The 12,783-nt window shown below is 41.0% G+C and overlaps 1 protein-coding gene across 2 annotated transcripts in view; it reads left to right on the plus strand.

Moving 5' to 3' along the window:
• BEND3 (BEN domain containing 3) overlaps positions 1–12,783 on the plus strand; it is an 857,102-nt gene that overhangs the window by 488,456 nt on the left and 355,863 nt on the right. For both annotated transcript variants that reach the window (XM_044065475.1, XM_044065476.1), the window contains one exon: positions 1,882–1,933. In XM_044065475.1, the coding sequence (XP_043921410.1) occupies positions 1,900–1,933 (34 nt within the window). In that variant the 5' untranslated portion in view covers positions 1,882–1,899. The remainder of the gene's footprint in view (positions 1–1,881; positions 1,934–12,783) is intronic.

Genomic DNA, 12,783 nt, shown 5'->3' on the forward strand with positions numbered 1-12,783 from the left:
GAAGAAGGGACAGCAACCGACGCAGGACCCAAGACACTGTTAATCTGGCCAACTGAGGGCAACCTGCCAGCAGATTACCCAAATGTAATGACTGCAGCAGGAATACACTCGAACATCTACATTTATGGTAAGTGTACATAACTGTACTTTGCTGACCTGATCCACAATTGCACTTCTTAGCATTTCCCTTGTCTGCCTGTTGACTGAGGTTATTGTACTCTTCTCTCCATTTTCCGACTATTTGGAGATCCAACTTCTTCTCTTTGCAGAAAGCCATCAGATTCTTTGCCCGGGAGTCCTTCACAATTCCTTTCTTGTACTTAACAAAATAGCTCTTTCTTTCTGCACTCATCTTGTCTGGGGGGGAGGGGTTAATTGAAGACTTACGAGACAGGAGTGGCAACAAAAATGGTAATGGTTAAGAAGACACAACCATACCCATTTGTTATCAAGTGCACACGTTTTACGTGCGTTGTCTGTACTTTGACCAGTCAAAGTACAGTTTTGCAGTGTTTACGGGCCAAGGATCTCAAACATCAAGTGTGAGTGAGGATTAGAGTTACAGTAAAAATTGTGGAGAACTCCCGGGTAAAGAATCTTATGACTTTCTGCAAAGAGAAGTTGGGTGTCCGAATGGTCTGAAAATAGCGAACAGAGTACGATAACCTCAGTCAACAGTTGTCAATAATATTATTTTGTAATTCAACACGTCCATCGTGTGTTGTTGACGATCTTAACTGGGGCTTATTTTTGGGGTAAGGCTTATATCATGACCACCCTAGAAAACCATGCTAGGTCTTATTCTCTGGTTAGGCCTTATTTACAGAGAAATCCATCAGTGAGCAGTTCCTTTTATATAAACTTGTATGGTGAAAAAAAAAAAGCTTCTCTTATGACATGCAGTCTGGCAAGTTGCTGAGAAACCACAGCCCAGCACACATGCCCAAAATACCCAAATGGTAAAATATCCGACATTAAGTATATTTTGTAGTGGGGCAAGCCCCCTGCCTACTTTCCTAAACTTGTATACAAACTGCATGTTTGCATGAAACACAAAGATGAGCCAAATCTAACAAAATAAAGGTATCCCTGTTTGTGGATAATCAGAAATTGAATCAGCAGTGATTTCGTATGGGAAATGATCATCAGTGTTCCGTACCTTCGTGTGTCCTGTGATTGTGAATTTGATCTCGACTACCTTCTTTGAAAGTAACACTTTACAGTTCTTTCTTTAGTAGTATATCAGCTTGAGACTAGTGTTGCTATTTCTAGAGGAAACATGCCGCCCACTGACCCACCAAATTATTGCACATATAGGAATTATTGCACAAGTTTATTTTGTCCGAAATATGTTGTATAGTGACCACCTCACACAGATATGGTTTTCTAATTAAGTACATTACCTGTGCACAGACGAGCATTCAACAAAGTAGATGCTGAATGAGGCCATGAGAGAAACCTTTATTTGGGGACCAGAAGGGCAGTTTGCCTGTGTTGTTGTCATAGTGGGAAAGCTCCTGTATGAACTTCATTAAGGAATGTGTTATACTCTGTCATTTAAAGGGACCTTGCAAAGTACGAAAATACATTCAAGACTGAAGTCAGCTCACTTTCAGTAGTAGAATAAGTAGTTGTTAATTGCTTACTTTACTTAATAGAGAGAATGAAAAACCTTAATATATTTTTGAGTAACATATATTAGGTCACTTGTACTGGAATGAAGGATGGTCGTGGAACTTGAATCCATCCTAGTCTCACTGTGTTAATTCTTCTTATGCATTAAACAGTTTTATGATGAATTTAAGTTGTGTGAGCAGTTGCTGCTCTGTTTATTGAATAAGCAGTTTGTTTATTTCTGATTTTTTTTTTAATTCTTAACAGTTTGTCATGGTATAGAAGATGTATACTTTGGAATTCATTGATGAAAAAGAAGGTAAATGTAAACTTGTTTAACTTTTTTACTATGTAAAGTGTAGGTTAAAAGTAAATGAGTTATATGTATGTAGATTCTCATTAGTATGACTTTACTATACAAATATCAGTTATTAGTAAACAATTCAGATTGAGGCTTTTTTAAAGCTAAACTAAATGCTGTGCAGTTAGAAAAAGAAATAAAATGTTACTACCAGGACCCTCTGCAGTAGACTCCTGGGAAAATCTTGTGTACTGTCTCTGGAGCAGTTGTTCATACTTACCTAATCCCATGTTCACAGGGTCACCATTTTGAACATTGCTGGCTCTCTTGTTGGCATGTGCATACCGACTGACTCCAGTTTTTAACTAGCTATATGCAGGAGCCCCAATTTGTGTAGAAGTCCTGGGTCACTGAAAAAAAAAATAAAAAAAATAACACTGCAAATGCAGGAGAAGAGCAAATATCACTGTTCTTTACACTTTTTTTGTATAGGATCCAACCCCCCTCCCCCCAAGAACTTGTATATACCAACTCTGCGATTGCCATACCTCTGAGAAAAAGGAATAGTCTTGAGAAATGGCAGTCTCCATCTTGGTATATGGAGGCCTGGATTTTTGGCCATAAAGTCTGCACATCACCTTTTGGTTAATATGGATCCCAACCATTTAAATGGTTACGCACTGTTTCTGGAAACTAAGGGCAGAGAGGGTAGTCCAGTTCATCCTTTATATTTTGTGAAGGATCTGTATCTCAGGAACTGCACCAAAATGACTTATTTTAACATATATTAATATAAAATTGTATACTTATGAATTTCTGAGTCATTGGATAAGTAGAGGGAAGAGAAGTAGAAATTCTACTGTCTGAATTTGTACAGCTTCCACTGCAGGAGCAGGAAGAGCTGAAGCCTTTGGCATTAGGGATCAAATGAGCCTACAAGGTTTTTCCAGGCTGTTAATTTCTATCCACTACCCCAGTAATCTATTGCTATAAGTTTGTTAAACACGTTCCTTTATTCACCTTCATTCAGTGCTTCTGAGTATACTACTTCTGTTCTGCTTTACAGCTGCTTAGTACTACTGTGGCAAACAGTGTCCCCTGCATAGAAATAACAGTGTTTATTCTCTGAGCTCATGAAATTTGAGTGCCCTATGTGTACAGGTTTAACAGTTCCATAGAATGGTAATGAAGCAAGACACTTATAGGAGATGGTTAATATTTCAAGAATTGCAGAAGTTAGAGCAGAGGCCTTCTAGCTCTTCTTCCAAGATCTCCACAGTGTAAAATCTGTTGTAAAGAACGTGGTAGTTATAAGCACTTCAGGAAGTATCACAGCACAGCATGGTCTTCAGATGAAAAGTTTAACAATGAAAAGGGAACAGAAGACTATATGTAGAATAAACTCCCTATACTTATAGTAATCAAGTCTTCTGCCAGGATTTGCAAATGGAAAAGATTTTTGTTTTGTCTCCTACTAGAGAGATGGGCCTATTTTCTTCATTGACTTTCACCCTTCTGTATCTTTTAGTGTTTTCTGTTGCCTGCCTTAACTGTTGTCTCAAAGTCCACGTGGTTCTGTTTATTTCCATACTGATTGAGTTAAAACTCTTAGCTGCATTTCTGACTTTTAAGGACTTTCTGTATGCCATTTTTAGACTCTGAGGTAGGAACACATTTCTCTCTTGGAAATTTATTTTTATGCTGAAAATGGTTATATACCTTGCCTATAAGTCTGCAGCTTTGATAAAATTAAAGTTCTTGTCTTGGAAAGGATTACTTTTAGTAGCAGTTAAAAGAACAAGGTAGATTTCTGAATTCTGGTCAGTTTTTTGGAATTTTCTGTTTCGAGTATTTTGTCTCTAACATTTGATTCCACCATACCTCACAATCTCTTAGCACAAGAAATCTGGAAAAAAAGCTAACGGTAATGGGGCGGATAATGGCCCAAAACTAGGGGCGGATTTTAAATATTGCTCTTACAAACTTCGAAATTTGCTAGAATAATAGGATTTGTGTTAGCATGCATGTTTGAAGGGTTTGAAGTGTGAAACTCAAATGTGTGCCATTATTTAGTGACTTCAGTCCTCAGTGGTTTGCCAGAAAACCCCAAATTTTCTTGAACAGACCAAAAGTATTGAGGCAGAAGTCTGGATATTCAGCGAAAATTTGGACAGTTGAGAGGTGCGGATCCCACCCATTAGAAATATAATTAAACGACACATTTCACATTTCACGATAAGTTACACTTTTCTATGTCACAGGAGGGGATACTGCAAGTTTTTTTTTTTTTTTATTTTTTACATTGGTCATCCTCACATTGCTTGAATATCTGTTTGGCCAGCTGTGTTTGTTGCTCATAATGCCCTTTCCTTCCTGCAGTGCTTTTGCCCAGAGAACACCCACTGCAATTTTAATATGTAGCCCAACCCTTCTGCATAAATAAACAGCCCAGCTGTTGGTTTAGGAGCCATTTTTGTGATTTCACTTCCTAAACATATTTATTTGTGCACTGTACTTGACATAGCAAGTATGGATTACCTGCTTTCAAACAGCATTTTTTTGCCATGCGTAACTGTAAGTCCTTACATTTAGTTGTTATACATCTGAACTGTCACTAGTTTTGCAGAACATCCCTGGTTTGGCTTCATTTTTTTTTTTTTGTGTCCTAGGCCTTGTAACGTTTTTCATTTTTTTAAACAAAGGCATGCAATGATCGACATGCTATTACAACACTGCACATGTCATGACTGTTCTGCTGCTCTGGAAAAATAAATAGATTAATTGTGAAATATAGTCATTCATTCATTAATAGTGGACGGATTCTAGTTTTGTGTACCTTGTGTCAAACTGCAACTTACATCTGTTGGACTTTTTTCTTCCTGGTGAAAGTGAAAAGTTGTTACATTGTAAGTTATCAGAAATCTGTTAAACAAAGTCTTCGGTTTTTATTCACAAGTTCATTTACTTTTCTGCATGTTTCAGAGACATAATATTGGTAATGCGTTGCCTATATTCATTGAGGATCGCAATTCCGGTATTCATTTATTTAACAGTCCCAGCTGTGGCCTGTTTAAATAAATGAATGTGCTAACAACAGATTGGGAAGAATTGGAAAATAGAAGAATAAGGGCAGGTCTAGCAGGTGTAGGTTTATTTACTCTTCAACTTTGGATAGTGTGGCAAAAATATTAACATTACAAATTAGAAGCATTTTTTTGTTTCTCTTTTTAAACTTGGGGTTGATAATGAGGCTAATTTTTGATAGAAAGATCACAAAGATCTTTAAACTATTTAAAGAGATGTCATTTTCAAATTGGTAGGCATAGAAAGATTATTCTGCAAACTGTAATTATGCACTTGTGAGGGTTTTAATGTCAGTGACCACTCTCTTCTTAGTTATTTCACTTTTTTAAAACTATCCAAATCTTTCAGAACTTTAAAGATTACTCACCAGATGTTCATCGTGTTTCACTGTCGCAGTCGTTACACTTGGGTTATCCTGCTGGCAGGCGACCCGTAGTCGGCCCGAGTTCCAAAGTCTAGCAGGTGTAGGTTTATTTACTCTTCAACTTTGGATAGTGTGGCAAAAATATTAACATTACAAATTAGAAGCATTTTTTTGTTTCTCTTTTTAAACTTGGGGTTGATAATGAGGCTAATTTTTGATAGAAAGATCACAAAGATCTTTAAACTATTTAAAGAGATGTCATTTTCAAATTGGTAGGCATAGAAAGATTATTCTGCAAACTGTAATTATGCACTTGTGAGGGTTTTAATGTCAGTGACCACTCTCTTCTTAGTTATTTCACTTTTTTAAAACTATCCAAATCTTTCAGAACTTTAAAGATTACTCACCAGATGTTCATCGTGTTTCACTGTCGCAGTCGTTACACTTGGGTTATCCTGCTGGCAGGCGACCCGTAGTCGGCCCGAGTTCCAAAGTCTTGGTCCGGCGTCGGTTGCTGTCGCCTCTTCCCTGACATCAGTGCACCAGGGGTGTAAAAGTTGCAACTGACGCCATTTTCTTCAGTCTTTCTTGCCGCGCGGTGCCCGAAGCATAAGCAGTTTGCAAGTGCCGGTCGGCCGACTCCTGAGATTTTCAAAATTGAATTTCAGAACCGAATTCTTCAATAAAGCTAAGTACCCCGTTGGGGAAACCTTTTTCTTGCACCAGACCGATGTCAGTAAAAGTTAATAATTGTATTTCTTGTGGGAGGCAAATAACTCATAAGGACTTTCACTCTTACTGTATTCCTTGCCTAGGCCCTGACCACGACGTCACTAGTTGTCGGTTTTGTGCTAGATTCAATATTCGCACTATTAAACGTTTGTTTGATTTTGCTTTACATTATTTTGGACGAAGGTTTAATTGCATAATGCCATCGGAACAACCGACGACCGGAATGTATAAAAAACCGCAAAGACAAAGAAAAAGACAGGCATCCGAGGTCCAAAACAGACGATGAAGCCTCTTCTAGGCCATCCGCCGGTTCTCAGTGAGGCACTTTCGCAGCCCCTGACACCCGCTAAATCAGAGCCACAGGCCGCAACCGACAGCCACGTGGAGACACCGAGGCCTGTGGAAACTCGAGGTATTAGGCCTACGGAAAATATACCCTTAGATGGGTCCGGAGCCGCTGAGCAGGCACCGGCTTCTGAGGGTGTTTTCAGACCTTCACAGCTTACAATTAAAGGTACTACAGCAGCAAATGCAAAGTCAAAAACTCCATTAAAGATAAGGAAACCAGTGCAGCATTCTCCAGAACAGTCATCCATGCCAAAGAAACAGATGCTTAAAATGGCCAAAGACCTTATTACTTTAATCAGGGGCTCCCATCCCCCACCTGACAAAAGGCCTAGGCAAGACACTGATTATGATTCCTCTGATCAGGTTTCTATTTCTTCTGATTCTTCTTCTGACCAGGGCTATTCACTCCCTCCCAGGACTCTGATGCTGAAGAGTCCATTCCTTCAGCCTCACCACCTGTGAATTACTCTTTTGGGGAAACCCTGCACATCATGAGGGAGCATTTCCATTGGGGAGCCAAGATTACTCAGAATCCAAGAAAAGGCTCAGAGATTTCCTTCTATTGCCTCAGCACAGGCCCTTAGCTATCCCCCTGTGCTTGATATTGTTGATTATGTTTTTTTCTGAATCCAGTCTGTCTCCGGATTCCTTACCCCCTGCACCAGTAAAGCCAGACAGGTACTACAGGGTCCCTGACTCTCATAAATTTTTTTACAAAAACCCCGCTGCAGAACCAGAAGCTATTTCTCAGGGTCCAAAAGGGGTTAAAGCTTCCACTGCCAAAAATCCTGTCCCCTCAGATAGGGATTCCAGAGCTCAGGACAGATGGGGGGAAAAAAGTTTACACTTCTGCTACTACATATGCTTAAATATCAGCAGTATCTCATGTCATTGTTAAAGCCAGAAAATGGTTGCCAAATAGAAGGTCCTGACAGTAAAGAAATGCAGGATTTATTGCATGCAATTGAACAAGTGGGAAAGCATACTCTGCAGTGTGGTTTTGATTCTTTGGAGGCTTCTTGTAGAGCTGCAGTTACAGGCTCAGTTATTCGTAGACATGCTTGGTTGAAAGAACAAAGTTTACCTGACCATGTTAAATTGAAATTGTTGGATGCTCCATTACAGCATGACACTTTGTTTGGTGTTAAGGCAGAAGAGGTGTTAAAGAAAATGGAGGATAAAGCAAAATCAATGCAAACTGTGAAAGATTTCTTACAGGTGCAGCCACCTAGATTTAGCAGAAACTGGCCTTCAAAAAAATTGGTCCTTTCCAGTGTTAGACAGGCCACAGAGAGGTAGATACAGACGCCCAAGAGGCAGATCTCAGCCCCAAGGCTCCTATAGACCTAAACAATGGGGTGCTTCAGCCCCCAAAGGAGGAGAAGACAAATCACAACCTTATAGGAAACTGTCACAATGACTTCCCTCTGCAAATGCCAAGCTCTTACCAGTTGACAGCACCCCTAGGGGGAAAGCTAGCACTTTTCTCAAAAAATTGGCACATGATCACCCAAGACCAGTGGGTGCTGAATATAGTTTCTCAAGGGTACAGGTTCCACTTCCACACGCTTCCAAAACCCAAAGGTATGCCAAGCCTGCCACAAAACCAATGGCAGAGGCACAAAAGCAAATTGCTGCTCTTATGGATATGGTGAGCTATTCAAAAAGTTCCACAAGAAGAACAGGGCCAAGGTTTTTACTCACGACTATTCCTAGTACCCAGAAAGGACAAAGCATGGAGACCAATACTGGACCTGTCAATCCTAAATACTTTCCTGGATGTTCCAGAATTCAAAATGTTGACACTACAACAACTCTTGCCCATGCTGGGCAAAGAGGCTTGGCTAGTTACTTTGGATCTCAAGGAGGCATATCTGCACATCCCAATCAGACAATCGTGCAGAAGATACCTCAGATTTATAGCAGGCTCAATGCATTATCGATTCTCTGCACTGCCCTTTGGCTTATCTTCTGCGCCCAGGGTCTTCACAAAATGCCTGGCACCAGTAATTGCATTTTGCAGACAAAAAGGAATCCAAATATATCTCTACTTGGATGACTGCCTTATTCAAGCAGACAGCAAGAGCATTCTTCAAAAGCACCTGGCGTTTGTAAAAAGATTACTGATTTGCCTAGGGTACACAGTAAACGAAAAGAAATTAAAACTAGTGCCCTCTCAAGAGATAATATTCCTGGATGCAAGCTTAAATACAACTACCCAGATGGCCCATCTCACGCCAGACAAACAAAGGCAACTGACTCATTACTTTCAAATGATGACAACAAAGACCCAGTTCCCTGCAAGAAAAATTCTGCAGGCCATGGGTTTCATGGCTTCTTGCATTCTACTAATTCCATATGCCAAACTGCATATGAGGAAACTACAATGATATCTAAAAAGTGTTTGGACTCAGCATTGTCACAGCCTAGAGACAATCATATCCTTGATTCCCTGCTTACAACATGAGTTTCGATGGTGGTCCCAGGCCTGTCACCACAACAAGGGACAGCCTTTCACCTTACCTACAGTCAGGCAGACAATAACAACAGATGCATTGGATTATGCCTGGGGAGCACATATGGCAGGAAAATGTATTCAGGGCACGTGGCCCAAGGAACAAATGCATCTTCACATCAATCAAAAAGAGATGCTAGCTGTACAGAATGCCCTGACTGCCTTCAAGGACCTAATACATCCAGGACAATTATTAATAAAGACGGACAATACCACAGTTATGTGGTACATAAGCAAGGTGGCACACATTCCTACCCCCTATGCACACAAGCCATGACTTTGTGGAACACAGCACTGACCTACCAAGTACATCTGCAAGCACAATTCCTGCCAGTAACAAAAAATACACTGGCAGACGAACTAACCAGAAACCTCATGGATCCTCACGAATGGAAGCTAAATCCACAAGTGTTCAACATGATAACAAGGGAATGGGGGCGCCCAGATATAGATCTTTTTGCCTCCCCTCACATTTACCAATTACAGAAATTTTGTACAAGGACTTATCACTCTCAAGCATGGAAAGTGGATGGCTCTATCTTTCAACTGGAAAAACCTGACAGTCTGTGCCTTTCCTCCAATGCGTCTTCTCACCAAGGTGCTTCTGAAAGTCAGACAAGAGAGGCCACAAATGATCCTGATTGCCCCAGACTGGCCACGCCTGTACTGGTACCCAATCCTAAAGACTTTGTCCCAAGGCCCACCTTGGCCTCTACCTCAAATCCCTCATCTTCTGACACAGCAAAACAGTCAGATTCTGCACAGTCAACTCAGAACCTTAAACCTGGCAGCATGGCAGATAATGCAGCCACTCAGACTGCACCTCTCTCTAAAGCTGTTATGGATGTACTTTTGGAAGCCAGGAGACCCAGCACTAGGAAATCTTACGTGGAAAAATGGAAGAGATTCTGTGCTTGGAACCAAGCACAAGGGCTCGAACCTCTGGCCCCTAATATACCTCAGATTTTACAATACCTGACTGAGATGTTGGACAAAGACTTATCCTTTTCTTCTATTAAAATCCATGCCTCTGCCATTTCAGCTCATTACAGTACGAATCCTCCTGTTTTTTCACATCTTCTACTGCTACACTACGTCAGAGGGGCAAAGAATATAAGACCTCCTAGGAGAGCACCAGTACCTACTTGGGACCTCAATTTTGTTTTAGAAAAACTAATACTGCCTCCATTTGAACCAGCCAGCACAGCTGACCTAAAATTCTTATGTAAAACTGCCCTGCTCCTAGCAATAACTTCAGCAAGAAGAGTTTCAGAGTTACAGGCATTGATGGCTGTGGAACCTTTCCTTATTTTTCACCAGGACAGGGTATCTCTAAGGACGAACCCAACATTCATGCCAAAGTGGTCTCCGATGTGGCCTTAAACCAAAACTATTCATTTGCCTACTTTCTGCCCAAATCCCCAGAATAAAGGGGAAAGACTTCTGCACTCTTTGGATATACACAGGCAGTTACGTTTTTACTTGGACAAAACAAAAGCTTTCAGAAAAACTGAACAACTGTTTGTGGCATATGCTGCAGGATCACAAGGAAAACCTATTACAAAGCAGACAATCTCCAGATGGATAGGACACTGCATCCGCTTCTGTTATGCACAATATGGCAAATCTGTGCCTAAGGGCATTAGGCCTCATTCTACCAGAGCAGCACCCACTTCAGCAGCTTTCCTCAGAGGAGTACCAACCAAAGACATATTAGAAGCTGAAACCTGGAGCTCAGTGCACACTTGCACTACCACCTTCCTCTCTACTCAAAATCCAGAGCAGGCTTTGCCACTGCAGTCCTGCAGGGCCGTTTAGCCTCGCCAAATCCAGTCTAGACCCAGCCACCCTACCTCAGCTGTGGGATTCTACCCAAGTGTAATGACTGCAACAGTGAAACACAATGAACATAGTACAGTTGTGTACCTACCATAAATGTAGATGTTCGAGTGTATTCACTGTTGCAGTCCTGGTTACCCACCCGCCATCCCCCTCTTTGCTGGAAGTATTCTGTACTTCTCAACTCTATACAACCTATGTGGTGTATTTGCTTTTAGAAGAAGGAAATGTTTTAGTAATCTATGCTTGGTTGTTTGGCATATTTCTATCTTTACAGCCTTCATACCTGGGGGCACCTGACATCTCGGGCAAGAAATACTGAAGAAAATGGCTTCGGTTACAACTTTTATACCCCTGGCGCACTGACGTCAGGGAAGAGGCGACAGCAACTGACGCCCGACCAAGACTTTGGAACTCGGGCCGACTACGGGTTGCCTGCCAGCAGGATAACCCAAGTGTAATGACTGCAGCAGTGAATATACTCGAACATCTACATTTATGGTAGGTACACAACTGTACTTTTTGTCACCCAGCACATCAAAGCAAATTATATCTGGCAAGTTTCATAACTTTTTGACAGTGCTTCTATGACCATGAAAGTACTAAATCTGAAAGTCTTTATTATACACTTGGTTGGTGGAATTATGTGCACATTTCTAACTTTTAAGCTGTTTTTAGATTGTTTCCCACAATGATCAGCAAAACCGTAAACATCTCCACAAGGATGGCTGTTGGTGAAAATTTCCCCTTTGTAAAGAAACACGTTTAAATTTGAATATCTCTTAAAGTAACCCAAAATGGTTACATGCTCCCAAAAGTACTACCGAAGAGATCAGAACACCATTTATAAATTACTTCTGACTTTATAAGTTCATTTTATTCACAATTTTTTAAAAATTAATATAATTTTACAACAGCTTGAAATTTATAACTAAGCTTGCTTCATGCTCTCTGATGTTGTCAAACTTCAGTGGTAACCTGCAAAACTTCCCTTGGATGTCAGATGTTCTTCGTGTTTCACTGTTGCATTTGGATAATCTGCTGGCAGGTTGCCCTCAGTAGGCCTAAATAACAAAGTCTTGGGTCCTGCGTCGGTTGCTACTCCTCTTCCATGACGTCAGGTCATCAGGAGTATAAAACTTGCAGCCGACGCCATCTTATTCAGTCTTTCTTGCCGCGCGGTGCCCAAAGCAGAAGCAATTCGCAAGCGCCGGTCGGCTGACTCCTGAAATTTTCGCATTCGAGTTTCAGAACGGAAGTCTTCAAACTAAAGCTAAGTACACCATTGGGGAAACTTTTTCTTGCTCCTTACCGATGTCAGTAAAAGTTAATAATTGCATTACTTGTGGGAAGCAAATACCTCATAAGGTTTTTCATTTGTACTGTATTCCTTGCCTGGGCCCAGATCATAATGTGCCTTGCTGTCGGTTTTGTGCTAGATTTAACCAACGCACTATTAAGCGTCTGTATATTTTTGCTTCTAAATATTTTGGATCAAGATTTAATTATCCTGAAATGTCGTCGGTTAGCAATCCGACTACCGGTGTTAACAAAAAATGCAAAGAAAAAGAGAGAGACAGACTGTCGAGGTCCAAAACTGACGACAAAGCTTCTCCTAAGTCAGTTGCCGGTTCGCCGGTACTCAGTGAGGCGCTTTCGCAGCCCCTGATACCCGCTACTTTTGAGTCGCAGGCCTCTACCAAGATCCATTCGGAGTCCAGTATGCTGAGAGTTTCTCAGAGTATTGAACCTGCGGATGTCTCTCCCTTGGATGGGTCCAGAGCCACTGAGCAGGCACCGGCTTCTGAGGGTGTTTTCAGGCCTCAACATTTTTATATTAAACCCCAACGCCAGCCTCAAAAACAAGGTCAAAAACATCTTCTATGTCTAAAAAACTGACGCATGAGCCATGTGCTCAGGCCCCTATGCCTAAAAAACAGATGATCAAAATGGCTGAGGATTTAATTACCTTGATCAGGGTATGTT

This window comes from Protopterus annectens, chromosome 1.part0 (genome assembly GCF_019279795.1).
Source record: "Protopterus annectens isolate FY-2018-M chromosome 1.part0, PAN1.0, whole genome shotgun sequence".
Lineage (NCBI taxonomy): Eukaryota > Metazoa > Chordata > Ceratodontiformes > Protopteridae > Protopterus > Protopterus annectens.